General features: G+C 44.0%; 1 protein-coding gene across 1 annotated transcript; it reads right to left on the reverse strand.

Moving 5' to 3' along the window:
- Positions 1-2,496: 2,496 nt before the first annotated feature.
- On the reverse strand, positions 2,497-11,919 carry tes (testis derived transcript (3 LIM domains)). The gene is made up of 7 exons (XM_083666024.1): positions 11,760-11,919; positions 9,638-9,723; positions 7,497-7,902; positions 6,039-6,593; positions 4,498-4,713; positions 3,862-4,020; positions 2,497-3,681 (listed from the first exon to the last, which is right to left on the reverse strand). Exons 1-7 carry the CDS (start codon positions 11,784-11,786, stop codon positions 3,490-3,492), a joined length of 1,641 nt encoding a protein of 546 aa, XP_083522150.1. The 5' UTR covers positions 11,787-11,919; the 3' UTR covers positions 2,497-3,489.
- Between the last annotated feature and the right edge of the window lie 3,586 nt (positions 11,920-15,505).

The following is a 15,505-nucleotide window of genomic DNA, read 5'->3' on the forward strand; positions in this document are numbered from 1 at the left end:
TCACTGCTTTAATTCATGTTTATTAATGTGCAACACTGCAATACTGCCAGACTATGCCTAGGTAGGTAACAAATGGTAGGTCATTTTGACTGTGACTGTCAATTGACTGTGATGCACATGAAACATTTAAAAACAAAGGATGAAAAAAGTGTGGGGGAAAACCAGGACTAAAATAACACTGGAACACTTACTGTTGTACCTGCCGGCGGGGTGAGAGGAACAGCCCTGGACAAAGGTAATGACTGGTGAGAAGTGCACAATTTCTGTCTTACTATATGTTTCTGGTTTGTAATACTTGTTACTTTCAACAAATGTACTATCAACCATAATTTCATGTACGTGTCGATTTGAATTACCAATGCTATAGGTCCCCGAACCGAGAATTCGAATGTATTAGCTATTTTTTTTTAAAGTTTTCTGTAAGTATGGTCCCATTGTGCACAGCATCTTGGATGGACAAATGTAGTGTGGCTTCCATACTACCTGGCCTGGGTTCAAATAGTATTTGAAATAATTTCGAATGTTGATTAAGTTTGCTGAGCACAATGAAACCAATGGAATATTCCCAAAAGTGTGAGCCCTGCACATCTGGCACTCAAGACGGGGCTCAAGCAAATGCTTAACGTATTTGAAAGTATTTCAAATATTTTTGGACCAAGGTCTGATACTGTAGACAGACAGACATACACCTCAGAGTTAAGTATTGTAACCATAGAGGTTGATCTGCACAAGCAAGGCACCCTGCAGAACATGGACTATGTACCTTAGAATGTGAAAGTGTTCCCCCTGCAGGAAATGAGGTTAACATGCTGGAGAAATGTAACCACTCTCAATTTCATAGACAGAGCTATAAGCACTGACCATCCATGAGATCACGATTATAATTTGAACCATGTTTTTAAGCTATACAGAGTTTGTTTACAATTGCATTGTTTACAAACAATGGAGTAAAACAAGCTTATATTTTGGGTATAAATGTATGTATCAATTACAAATTGCCCCTGTAATGGACACTCCAAGGAATCAGCTAACAGCTGTCAAAGCCGACAATATGACAAGCAAACCAAATTGCCCAACTTTCTTCCACTTACAGAGGCAATTCACACAGTAAATGCCCTTTTCATAGTCAACAAGCTTCAGTGAGGACAGTGGTTATGTGACACCATAGCAGTGGTTTTGCAAAGAATTAGCCACAGTAGCCTAACTGACACAAAGCATTCAGAGATAGCCCAAGATGTTTCCAGTCAGACTAAAGCTGTGGTTTTATGTGTCCCTCAGGCTGATTAACAGAACACTGAGTGATCAAAGCAAGATCAAAACTTGAAAGAGGGTCTTGTGAACAGTCTCTCTGCGTCGTGTGGCTGTTGCAAGACGCAGGCTTCAGCTTCAGGGGAACGAGTGGGTGCTGGATGTCCTGAAATTGGGTGCTGATGTCTGATTTTGATTTAATCTCCCTCTTTCTCCATGTGACTTTGACTCATAGCTTACGCAAGTCCATATTTGACACAGTGTGGTTGGCTTACACACACGTTCATGTGTTCAAGAAGATTTATTTTAGAAAGGGATGCCAACCTGCAGTCTCAGTGGAATTCACACAGATATGTGTTCACATATGGAAAAGCACTTTATAAATCCATCCAATCAATTATAACATTTGATGTCAGAGCCTCCCTAGTTCATTTGGAGGCAGAGTGTTTAGCCTGGCTGCCTGACTGTCTCTCAGCAGTTGACTATGCAACATTGTATGCTACAGTATTGTCCTAGCTAGCAAAAACATTTCGCTGGCAGAGCCTTCTGTCTTACATGGGGATCCTCCATCTCCCTCAGGACTGTGCAACATTATGCATCTGTCTCTCATCGTCAATGAAAACCACAGGCAAATCAAACCTCAACTTTTCTCCATCTCTCTGTCAGCATGGAGGGAGAAAAATAAGCTCTCATCTACCTAGGAAAATACCATTTGGCGGGGGGGGGGGGGGGGCATGGAAACTATACACACAATGAAAATTCCAATAGGAGTATGACATCAAAGGAAAGAGTAAGTTCCCTTTCAGAGAGTTTGCTGCAGCTTCGCATTAGGCTGGGGGTGATCCGAGGGTAGGTGGATGGGCCACACCCTGTGAGGCCTTATGGAGGTGAGGCTGTGTGGGGAAATTGCGGCACTGCTTTGGGCCAACTGCCATTAAAGACAATGGGCCACTGAGAGAGATGGAGCTTCCTTGAATTGTGAACAGCTTCCACAGTGGGTTAACACACATTTTTTCCATGAGGGAGGTTCGCTATGGAGTTCCCACCACAACCGGTGTGAAATAGCTGCCAAATGTGTCCAGCTAGCTTATAGCGACACATTGTTCCTGTGGGGGTTTGGGTGACCATGTGAGCATGTTAGCAACTGTGGCATTCACACGTGGCGTCATGAGTCGTTAAAGGGAACGCCTAAGGGAGTGTTGACTGTGAAAATGTGTCGGTACTGTAAAAACAAAGACTTGAGACTAATAATTGCGAAAACATTTATTAGGTTTGAGGAGACAGTGTGAGGAAAAAGTATAATAAAGTGCGATTCATTGCGTGTGAGAAAAAGGAAAGCAAATGGCACTTATAGACAGGGAAGAAAACAATACCTTCGGAGGACTGGAGGACGACAGAGACAGTAGATAACAGCAGTAGGTGTCCATGAAAGGGTCAATGTAGCACGTTGGCGTGAAAACCTACATTCATGGGGGTCTTCCAGGACTGGTTTTGAGAGCTTGATCAGAGTCACTCAGCACAGTGAGTGACTCTACCGTAACACTGACTGAATGCTTCCAGTAAAACAGAAATACTGCACGTATCACTGGCAGGCTATTGCTAATCATACTGCTCTTGCTAATAATACTGCTGCTTAGCGGTGGAGGTCTGGTTGTTGGCAGAGCAGTAGCAATAATGTACATACCTGAAAGAGAATGCACTAGATCACCAGGTATGAGTAGTACACACAGTTGCTGTTAGCTAAAAGAAAGATACAGAAAGTCCCAGTGTGCTGAAACCAAATCTAAAGGTCCCAAGCATACAAAATGAATCTCATAAATTAAAGATACAAAACAGTGCTTTTAAAGTGAGAGACAGAAAATCGTAAACAGGATTTCTGTCTTGTCGTAAGATGACGTCAAGTGATAGATTTAAGGCAGTATTTGTTTCTCATACTTGTCAAGACAAACCACTACGTATGCTGGTTCTCATCAAAACCACATTTGATTTTGCCATTAATTGTGGCCGGGGCCAACGATCCCAGTCTGGACCATCTGTCTGCCGTTGAGGTCTGGACCAGGGCTCCGTTCAGTAGGGCACAACATTGTCGAACATTCAGATAGAAATATACCGTATAGAACAGACATGCCTCTCTGACTCTCTCAATCACGTCAGCTCTACTCATGGCATCTCTATCTGCAACCTTCACCACGTCGCTCCCTCCGGAACGGAACCATGGTTGCGGTCAGTCGGTTGGTCGGTCTAGGCCAAGGTCTTCTTCTTGCACTCCACAGAGCAGAAGAGCATGCCCTGCACGGCCATGAAGCGCTGTCCAATGAGGCACTTGGAGCAGCAGGAGCACTGGAAGCAGTCAGGCTCGGCGTGCCAGTGGTGCTCCCCATAGGACACACGCTGGGCCTCGGGCTCCACTGGGTTCTGGCAGGCCGTACACCGCTGGGGACGGGGGAGAGAGAGGGAGACAGATGGGGGTTTATGTTTCGCTCATGCTCATGCTCATGTATGGAGCAGCGGTTTATCCCACTGTATATAATCATTCACATATCACAGAGTATACAACCACACGCACACAGTCATGATCACACACATTACACATACACACAAACTTTCTCTTACCACTGCATGGGACTTCATGTAGCAGGGCTTGCAGACGGGCTTGTCCTTCTCCATGACGTAGGTCTCTCCAGCCAGAACACAGTCACATTCGAAGCAGCAGAAGTGCTTCAGATGCCAGTTCTGGTCCTCAGCCTGCGTGTACTCATTGCTGAATATCAGCTGCAGACACAGACACAGACACACACAGACACACACACACGTGAATATCTATGGAGCCCCCCAGAGCCTGATAGATGGGTTAAGACCTGCCTCTAGAAACATGACTAACATGAATTGTTTGAAAACATATACCAAACATATACTATTTTAACCCAGGCCAGGTGAAAAACGCATTCATTAACCCAGAGGCCAATACGAAAATTACACACGACAGGTGAAAACCTACTCTTCCCATAGACATGATACGCTGCTTTGACAGACCACCTCCTGTGTGCACTTGTCCACGGAAACAATTTGTTCCCAAGGCTTCTAGACTTCCTCAAGGAGCATTGGCCAATGGCCAATTTTTTAAATTAACTTCCGCTGAAAGAAATGATTTGAAGAACTATTTTGTCTTTCACTTTTGCAATAATCGCTTCCAGTAAGTGCATCCCCCATGCACCCCCGCCAACCCCCCCGCAAGCCCCACTCCCTCACCTCATCGCAGCCTCCGCAGCGAGGCTTCTCGCTGTCCCCGTAGTGGCGTCCGCAGAACAGCTTGCCCTTCTTCCAGAAGTAGATCATGTCCACCAGCAGCTCCCCACAGGTGCAGCACACGAAGCAGGCTGGGTGCCACAGCTTGTCGTAGCCCGCCCGCTCCGCGTACACCGCCGGCTCACCCTGACGCATGGGCAGCTGACACTGGTGGCATGACTGGAGGGTAGGGAAGGAGGGATGAAGGGGGGGGGGGGGGGGGGGGGGTGTAAAGAGTGAGAAGAGGTGGAGTGTGGTGAGGGACAGGAGGAAGAGAGGGAAGAGAGTAAATGCGGGAGAGGAGGAGGGGGAGGAAAGGGGGGGGTGGTGGTGGGAGGGTTGGTGAATGACAGGAGGAAGAAAGGGAGAGTAAATGAGGGCAAGATGGGAGGAGTGGGAGGGTTGGTGAGGAACAGGAGGAAGAAGGGAGGGGAGGAGGAATACGTTAGGAGGAGATTGCTGCCAACCTACAGAACACAATCATCTACATTACCGAGGCTTTCACTAAAACAATGGCAACAGTGCATAGCCGTGTTATGTTCTCTTAGGCCATTATGCACTTTAAAGATCACAATCATCATCATCATTCTCATTATGCTCTTTAAGACACTGCCTGACAGCTCACATAAATCCAAATATTCCCTCACTTGGGATAACTAGTTGCATATGGTTGAGAGACATGGATGGTTGAGAGACATTCCTCGGGCTTACTTAGAAGCCAATACTCTTGTTTCAATGGAAAAATGTTTTCAGTCATGCCCCACAGCGAAACCATCGCAAACAAATCACTATGCAAAGCTATACAAAAGATTCTGCCATTCATGTTTATACTTCTGGCTCCATCTTGTGGCCTAAACAGAGCAGACATAATCTCAAATTTGGGTCTGTTCAACATGTACACACACACACACACACACACACACACACACACACACACACACACACACACACACACACACACACACACACACACACACACACACACACACACACACACACACACACACACGATAATAAACTGCCTTGTTCAGATCCTGTCTGGTCTCGAACCTAATCAGAGTTTCACAACACGCCCTGTGTCTAAAGTCTGAGACTGTAATTACTTCAATCTCACAGTTGGGCACACACACAAGCACATGGACACGAGAGCTCACAGCAGTTTTGTGCCGGCATCAGTGAGACTTTTAAATGAACATTGATTCTGTATTCATCATGTGCTGTTTCCATTGATCCGAATGCCACACATTAAGCTTGCGTTAGTTCCGGCAGGACAATTTAAGTAGAACGGTGCAGCTGTCCGTCAGGTCGTCCCAGTCATGGGCTCCCTGCCTTACGTTATTTTGTAATTTATATTGTTTAACTTCAGGCAGGGAGCTATACAGAGTGGAGCCATCCAATTACGCCAAACTTAATGTATTACCATTTTTCATTGAACAATGATTAAACCGATGTAAGTGTCCTGACTGAACTGAAGTTCTCTCTCTCTCTCGGCATACATTACTTACATAGTGTCCAGTGGGTCCAGCCAAGTGAGCTCCAGGTTCTCCGGGGGTGCCTATAGCCCCAGCGGTGGCAGCCGTACCCTTGTCTCCTGACACACCGTCTCCGGCCCCAGGACTAGGCCATAGATCAGCCCCAGGTCCAACATCCCCAAAACCTGGTTCTTGTATCCGTCCAATCGCAGACCCAGCGCCAATCCTGCCTCTGCCCCTACGACCTCTTGCAAGTGCAGGAGCTGCTGCAGGTCCTAGCCCAAACCCAGCCTCAGGACCTCCAACCCCAACACCTGCAGGTCCCCCAGCCCCTTCCGACCCTTCGGCCTGGGCCAGCACCATCTCCTCGGGCAGCATGATGTCGCCCACGCCCAGGGCCTCGTCTTTGTACTTGCGCACGTACTGCTGCATCTGCTTGACCTCCGCGGGGCTCAGCTCGTGGCACTTGTCCGGGTCCTGGTCGTGCTCAGGCAGTTGCTTGTCCATCTGCTGGCGGCGGTAGGCGGCTCCCTCCGTGCCAGCTACGGGCCGCTTCTCCGGGGGCAGCAGCTCAATGTAGCGCACTGCCTGAGGGCCAAAGCAGAGAGGGGAGAGAGAAAAATCAGGATTAGATCCTTGTTAGGAGACAGATAGAGAGAAAGATGTAAGAAGAGAAAGTATGGGGTGGAGGGAAAAGAGGCAGTGGAGATAAAAGAAAAGACGAGAGGGAGCGAAAGGGGGATGAAGAGTTTGTGAGGCTGACAGAGAATGAAAACAAGTGTGAAAATAGACAGAACAAGAAAGAGAGAGAGTAGGCTTCAGAGGTCTGGCTCTGCCTGCTTGTAGCATGTGACTGACATTAAGCTTTGGAGCTGATCTTGTTAAGGGAGAGGTGGTGAGAAGCAGCTGTTTAGAAACATCCTTGGACTTCTCTTTAATTACCACTATTTAAGAACACATGCCTGTGGAGTGATATGAGGAGACTGTCACTAATGCCACTGAACTTGATGTAATAAGAAAATAAGTGGGACCTCTAGTGGACAGTCTCTTATATTACACTAAATCACCAATGCATTTGCGAACTGAATAAGCCAGCGGTTGAATCCCGATAGTTCCCCCTCATTCCTTGCATCCTCTTTCCTCACTTCCTTCTCAAAAAACATTGAAGGAGAAGGGTAGAAACCTTGAATCTTCTCCTCCGAATCGTTTTGAGAAGGAAACGAAGATCCAAGAAATACTGTAGAGAAGAGACTATTGGAACTCACAAAAAATGCTATAATTTATGTCCACTTCATGCCAAATGTCAAAATTGACTCACGCTTCTATGAACACAGGTTATAATGACAGTATAAAAGACCTTGTCCTAAATGTAGTACGTAATTGGAAAATGTTTTAACAAGAAAGGGCCTTTCTTAAACTCCTGCTGCTGGGTTCAGCCTACTACTGGTACCGGTTATCAGATTCCTGAGTCTATGGTAGTAAAACCCTTACCAGGTACTGGTTGGCCCCTGGCGGTGCCCACTCATAGGTGACAGACTTCATGGGAATGTCCTTCTTGACCACACTGGCTGGCACCGCATGGGCAGCGACTGGCACAGGATTAGCCCTGACTGGAGTGACATTGGCAGGCATGGCACCGGCACTGGCTGGCACAGCACCGGCATTGGCTGGCACAGCTTGGGCACTGGCCGGCATCCACTGGCTGGCTGTGCCAGGGGTAGGGAGGGATATGGTGACCATGTTGCCCTTGTAGGTGGGGATTCCGTCCGTCTTGAGCTTGGCGATGAGGCCCGTGTACTTGGTGTCCTCGAACAGCTTGCCCACCTTCTTGTTCTCCTCCGAGTTCATCTGGACATCGTGGTCCGTCAGGCCGCACTTGCAGTTCCGACATATCTTTCTGTGTACGGTTAGAGGAGAAAAGAACAAGGAGGTTGGATATTTTTCCAAATACCTTCAAATGCCTACCTCTCCTTGCCTCCTTTCCTTGATGATCATTGATTATGCAGGTGAGAGGACTGGACGGTTTTGAAACTATATTACTTTCACTCATAGTACATATTTCTTTTCAGATCAGTTGTCATGGAAGAGATTCCAACAGGAATGGGAGCAAGTCATTACTTTTGGGACCAAGAGGAAACAGATATTTCTCTGTGTTTGTGGAGGATAAAGCAGCATTCACATGATGAACGCAAGAATGGCATTGCGTCAAGCGAGCCATTGGGCTTGTTTGACTGAAAACCTGAATTGAATTGAGAAAGTGTACCTGTGCAGTCTCAAGTTGGACAATGAAGTGCAATTCTGACTGCATGGCTCGAAAACATGGCGGTGACAACATGACGCTATTGAAATCCTCAATAACACCTATAGATTCTCTTTAAATAATCACCACGTAAAGGGCTTTTTTCTGACTCGGGTACCACATGTCAAGAAAACATTCATGATTGGTCATGAAAAATGCTTCCCACAATGGAGGGCTTGCTGCTTCATGCCGTTTCTGAGAAACAACTGCGGGGCTCCACAGCACCTTGTTCCAAAAACTGTGAGCCTCGATCTTGCGACTCGTAAATCTCAAGCAAGACCTGTCTCTGCATAACATGCCTCCTCTCAAGAAACACTACGTCATTAGACAGGACTGCAAGGCATGCTCTGGCATGAACAAACCAACAAAATAATGTGGAACATAACCGGAAAAGAAGCTAAACTATTTTAGCCTTTCTCTAAACAGTATAAAGTGACTTACATGTGGCTACATTTAAACAAGAAATAGCCTATAGAGTAGCAGAGGATGACGAAGGTCTTATGGTACAGGGGGGCGGGGGCATTTATATCCTGTATGATTACTGTACAGTCAGTAGTTTGTTGCAAAATAAGACTTGATCTTGATTCAATCAAGGTTCTGTTTGGGCGAATTTAGTTTCCCCTATTTTGAAAAAGATCATCCGAATCTGGTGGTTTAAGGTGTATTTTAGTCATTGGTGTGTGTGTGAGTGCATGAGTGTGTGTGTGTGTGTGTGTGTGTGTGTGTGTGTGTGTGTGTGTGTGTGTAGGGTAGGGTAGCACAGGGTTGGGGGAGGGGCTCTAGGGGACAGAATGCTGGCCAAAGTGAGGTCACCACACTACACTTAAGTTTAAAAATGAGTAAGGTCATTGCCTTCGGGTCACATGACCCACATACAGCCTAATGCATTTACTTCCTTTCTCTTTTACACAGAACCAATCAAACAGAGCCTTGCATGTCTGACCAACAACCATCATTCACCAAAAGACCCCAGTGTGACATTGTGATGACGTTGCCTTAGCAACCGGCCGCAGTTGGCACCAGGGTGCCTGTTGTGATGTCTTCAAGAAAGCTAGCTGAGTGTGGATAATTTCTAGGGGAGGCTGAAGGCAACAATGCTTGCCTAGTGCGGGGGGTACATAACTCTTCTCATGAGTCTTTCGGCCAAATAAAGGAGTGCATTGTAAGAGAGGGGACCCGAACAGGAAGTCCATGGAATGTACACAAGTCATACTGTGTTCCAGTCAGAGATAAAAGAGAACAAAAACCGGACTGCACACAACATGCCTAGGACTTTCCTTCTTGTTGTAGGGGGGACATACTGTAAATGGGTGGGGTACAGAGCAGTACAAACCTCCAAAAGTGCAGCTCGAACCCCTCGCATTTGTCCTTGCATTTCAAACACGCAGCTCCAGCGCCGATCTCATGCCCAAGGGTCATCTGCCAACAGAGCACATCAATGGGATTAACACAGTAAAGTCTTGAGAGTTTATTTTGCAGCCTTTTATAGCTGAAGACATTTGCTTGACATGGCACAGTCAAAATACCTGCAGTTGGTGCTACTGACACAGTAAGAGTAGCCAGCCAATCTCTTGTCATTAATGAATGATGATGATGCATGGGGGGCATTTAACAACTTCTTGGGTTCAGGCGGGAATTCAGATAATTGTACCATCATAACTATGCCCCTCACTTTCTTCAAGATTTTATGTTCCAAGAAACATAGTTTAGTCCACTTTTTCAAGTGTCTGCATTCTTTTTCGATTCCTTTTGCTTCAACGCTTATTTGGGGAAAATACAACAGCACCCCTCAGACTGACTTCTCCTTCAAACATTGGTGTCGTCCATCTTAAGCCATCGCGGCTGCCTGTGCCCATATATGGTCAAGTATTTCACAATGCTGAGGGCCCTGCACTCTCTGCTGTTTGAAGAAGGCCGCTTTTTGGCCCAGGCAGTGCTGAAAATGTGGATCACCCCTCAGGGAATGTGCAGCCAGTCGATACTGAGAAATGCCAAGCTCAACTTGAGCTTTTAAGAGCGTGACCCTGTAAATAATATTTACATTAACACCCCCCTTCTCCACTTACCAACCTCAGACAATCTAGAACTAAATATGTCTGGCTTTTATGAAAGTGGATAGTCTAAGTCTAGCCATTGAGCTGGGTCAGTCATGAGTATCAAACTAATGTAGGCTATTCAAAGAAAGTCCAGCTGAATGTTCATCACTTGAAAATATAAACATGTGCGAATTGTTTCTTAACTTCTTGGGAACACCATTTTTGGAAGAGCTCAGACAGTGTTTGAGACTCCCTGCCCAGGTGAGTCAGTCTCACAGTCACAGTCCATTAGGGAGTGATATTGATCAATTACTGTAAGAGAGAGCTAGGCCTACTCCTTCTATTTACTGACAACTTGCAATTGAGGGTTTTTTTTCCTGCTATGAAACATTGCCATGATTCATTTCCCACCACACCAATGACAAATTCGATAGGCCAACCCTGCAGCCACGAGTGCTAGTGGGGCAAGTGATGGTAAATATATTTTTGCCTGGCTGCTATGCCCATAACAGGTCTATGTGCAACTTATGTGCAATTATGGGATATGTTCGTTCAGGAATTTCAAGCCACAAAGGATTTTATGAGACTCACTTTAATTTCATATCATGCCTTCAGAATTCATTAAGTGAATTGTTGTATTGAAGGAGGGCTTAAAGCCTAATCGAGCGCACAACCAAAACAGGTCGCTTTCTTGAGGCAAGGACAATCGCAGCTTGACATTAATTATTGCGGCTCCATGCTGATTTAGTGATCTTCTGAAAGGGAAAGGCTGCAAACCTCTCACGAATAGGACCAAACCGAAGGGGGCGGCATCCTTGTCTGTGTACGTGCGCGTTAACTACAGACAGGACCTTGACCAAGGGTGAGAGCATACAGACATGGTGCATTTGTCTGCGATTATACACAGCCTTCCACTTTCCCGTAGCAGAAGACGCCCATAGCGTGGAGAAAGTCTTATGTTTAGACTTAAAAGTATTAATAGTGAAAACTAAATTATGTTTTACTGGAAATAGAGAGAGCTTTCTATTGTGTAAAAAATAAAATGCTGCAGCAAAATGACAACATTCTCCGCAGCATGCGCGTGGGACAGGACCGGGACGTTCACATTCATTCAGATGAAACACCAGAAGACGTTTGCTATGTTCATATCGAGTGTTATTCCTGAATCGGCTAGCAATATATGCTGATATGTCATATCAGGAAACTCAAATGTAGTTCCTTTGTCCGCTCATATAATCAATTTTGACTCCACTACCCATCGTTTCTACCAGCCGAGTACAATTCAACATTTAGGGAAAGATTGCCAGCTAGCAAAGGTATGCCACCTTGCTGTGTCTTTCTTTCACTTCGGTCCTGAGATTCACACCTTTTCAGGGCGTTGCCATCAGACTTATCAGTCAAAGGGGGGAAAAGGCTTACCTTCTTTATTTCCTTTTCTACTTCCATTTTCAGTCCAACTATGTATGATGTGAGAGTCCAGGCTAAATGTAACCACAAAAACCGTTGATTCTACTCTGACAACAAACTTCAGATACAAATTCAGTAGTTCACTTTGCCACCGGGCACCGTCCCGTTCATGTTACTAAGAAGGGCTTCCGCTATACAGGCTTCAACTCTAGACCAATAGAAATTGAGTGAGAAACCAATAAAACACAGGACTGCCAATCACCGTCTAGGGAGGAAGGACCCTTCAACAATGAAACCATAATGGTATGTTCGTTTGGTTTTCGGGAACTCTTAACTCCCAGCTAGTGAAGTCATAACTACGGCATGGACGCATTCGAGTGCTTTTGAAGTGGGATCAAATCTTCAATGCGAATTTGCTAATCATAATGAACGTTAACAAACTACAAACATACATTATACATATATGTGTGATCGTTAATAATTAAATATGTTGAAACTGTATAGAAAGAAGATAATAATGTTAAAATGTCAAGGCTGTTTTGTGGGCTGTGGCTGCATTGTCAATGCGATATTATTATATCTAGTTTTCGTTTAGAATTGTACTATATTTTATATTTTATATGTACTATCTAGAATTAGATTTGTCCTTTTTTGGGAAGTTGGTTGGGATAGGACAGGAGCACACACACTTGGTATTTCATATAAATGGAATGTGTCATGTGCAACACATTTCATATTTCAATGTTGCATGTATGTCCATCCCAATCTAAAGCCCACACACTGTGGTTCGCTAACAGCTACAGTATCATGCAGATGCAGGAAGCGTGTAATGATGTGGTTAGACTTCCTGCGCATATCTGCTGGCCTTTTCAAACATTGGTGTGTCACCCGGATGGCCCAGCCCCACATGGGAGCTAGTGTGTGACAAACAGATTAGTCTCTAGGTAACTACTTTATCTGTATCAATAACAACAGCATTTTGAGTTTCAAACACTAGAGGAATTTCAAACTGAATTGAGTTCTCTATGTTTTGCATTTGTATGTTTAATCTTATTGCCTGTGTGAGAGAAGTAAAAAAATAAAATAAAATAAAATATAATCCCTTACCAGGTAAATTGACTGAGAACATGTTCTCTTATGCAGCAATGACCTCATAAAATGAACTTGTGGTGAGGCCAAATGAGGTGAAATGGGGCTCTTTAATCTCTACATGCAAAGGTTTCAAATTGACAGGTGATCCCATTTGTCCCCCCTCCCAAGTCATGAAAAGCTTATTAAAGATCATATTCAGGACACCATCCATGTTTAACAGGGTTAGAAATGTTCTTATGCAATTAATAAGTAATAACTGCATTTCCGGCAAAGTGGCGTCACGCTAGAATGACGACACCTGCGGTAAGACAATGTACAGAGTGCTGTCCGGTAAAAACAGCTTTATGGCCATCTAGAATTTGGTCACAATACTAAAGCAAGTATGCTAATGTGGTTGTTACTTTGTTTTTATTTACATGTCAAATCTATAGGTGCATGATTCCCCATTGCTCTAATATGAAGACAAACTGTTGTTCTTGTTGTTGTTGTTGTTGTTGTTGTTGTGTCTTCCCAGGTACAGTGCAGTGCAGTGCCCTGCATAAATAATGGGACAGTGAAGCATTTTTTCTCCTTTTGGCTTTGCACTCCAAAAGTTTGAAGATTTGAAATCAAACTATTAGGGATGAAGTAGAGATTGGTTTCACCATTCAGAAATTACAACACTTTTTAGACATAGTCCCCCTGTTTCAGGCCACCAAAAGTGATGGGACAGATTTATCGAATGTCCAAATTAAGCACTCATGTTTAGTATTTGGTCAACAATTCTTGCATGCAATAACTGCCTAAAGCCTGCGACCCATTGACCCCACCTGCTGGATATCTTTTCTGGTGATGCTCTGCCAGACCTGTACTGCAGCCATCTTAAGTTGTTGTTTGTTTTGAGGACATTTTCTCCTCTTCGGCAAATTAAATGCATGTTCAATAGGATTGAATGCCACTTGGAGATTGACCCGTCAACAACTTTCTACTTTTGTCCCTGAAAAACTCCTTAGTTGCTATGACAGTATGTTTTGGGTCATTGTCCTGCTATATGATGAAGCGCCATCCATTGAGTTTGCATTTGCTGCTGCCGTCAGCAATTACATCATCAATGAAGACAAGTGAGCCAGTTCCAGTGGAAACCATACATGCCCAAGCCATAACACCCTCACCACCATATTTCACAGATGAGGTGGATATTGGGCAGTTCCTTCTTTTCTCCACACTTCACTCTTGTTATCACTCTGGTATATGTTAATCTTTGTCACAAATACCATCACGTAAAAGCTGAGAACCACTACTTTAACCTCATAGTAATTGTTTGATTTAAAATAGACCCAAAAGAAGAAAAAAAGCTTCACTGTCCCATTACTTATGCAGGGCAGTGTATGTTACATTCTGTTTATTTTGTTTTGTACTATCTTAGCTTGTCTAGCTGAGTTACAGTACCTTTCAGGCTTTGACCTAGAACATAGAAGTTCTATTCTATTTGAGGACAGGCTTTATTTATTTTGAATGGTTTACATTCCAAGTTGGTATTTACATAATTGCAATGTTGGTTAATATGACAATATTAAAAATGTTTGGGGAGTGGTTCCACTACATGTAGTTCAACGATCAGTTTAACTGCATTTTGCAGTAGCTTGGTGGTAGTTAAACTAAATTCTAGTAGTTTTTCCTGTAGTTAACTCCTCTTTTGCCATGTAGAGGTGTAGTAAGCTACTGTCACTCACTACATTTTTCCAAAAGAAAACAAAAAACGGTGGAATTTAACTATTATTCCAGCCCTCAAACTTCGATGTCCCTACTATTTCTCCTCTTACTGCCTCCGGTCTTCCCGCTTTGCTCCACCTCACAATTCTTCTTTTTTTTTTTTTTTTTTTTTTTACACGCTTACTGTCACATGGACTGGTCATCTTTCAGTAACTGACTGTTTTTTGTTGGATAAGGTAGTTTCGATGTAGTGAACTACTTTTTCAAAGTAGCTTTAGTTTGACAAACTATAATTCTCTCAAGGGTAGCTTTAGTGTAGTTCAACTTCTTTCCTCGTAAAGTAATTGGTAATCTAGTTAAATACATTTTCAGAGTAGCTTCCCCAACTATTATTTTATCGGAACACTATACGATCACATGATTAATGTGAATTCGAATTTTTATATTTAAGAATAAATATTTGTATTGCTATTGTAAATATTATTTTTGAAAAGAGAGAAGAAAGAAAACCCAAACTAATGTATATCTTGTGCAGGAGATCTATTAGTACATTATTGCCCATTGCTCTACTATGAAGACAAACTGTTGTTTTTGTGTCTTCCCAGCTCCAGAATAGAAACCCAAGAGAGGAGCCAGTCCTGTGTGTCCGTCATTAATGACCATTTGACAACTGTTACACATGCATTCTACCATATATTTTGATATACTACGCCTATAGCACTTATTTTTGAGCTGGTAATAGTCAACATGAATAACCAAATCACCATGGTTGAAATGTCCCATTTTAATGCAACATGACCTGAGCCATACTAGAGTGCAGTATTTCTAAATGTATTGTGGGTGTGCCACCATACAATACAGACTTTGAATGAATAATTTACCAGCAGAGGTGGAAAAAACCCCAGCATGTGGCATTACTCTGCCATCGGTGTTATCAGCTTGACTGCATACAAGTTTAAACAGTCACCCTTTTC

This window comes from Argentina silus (genome assembly GCF_951799395.1).
Source record: "Argentina silus genome assembly, chromosome: 3".
In the NCBI taxonomy this organism is placed as follows: Eukaryota; Metazoa; Chordata; class Actinopteri; order Argentiniformes; family Argentinidae; genus Argentina; species Argentina silus.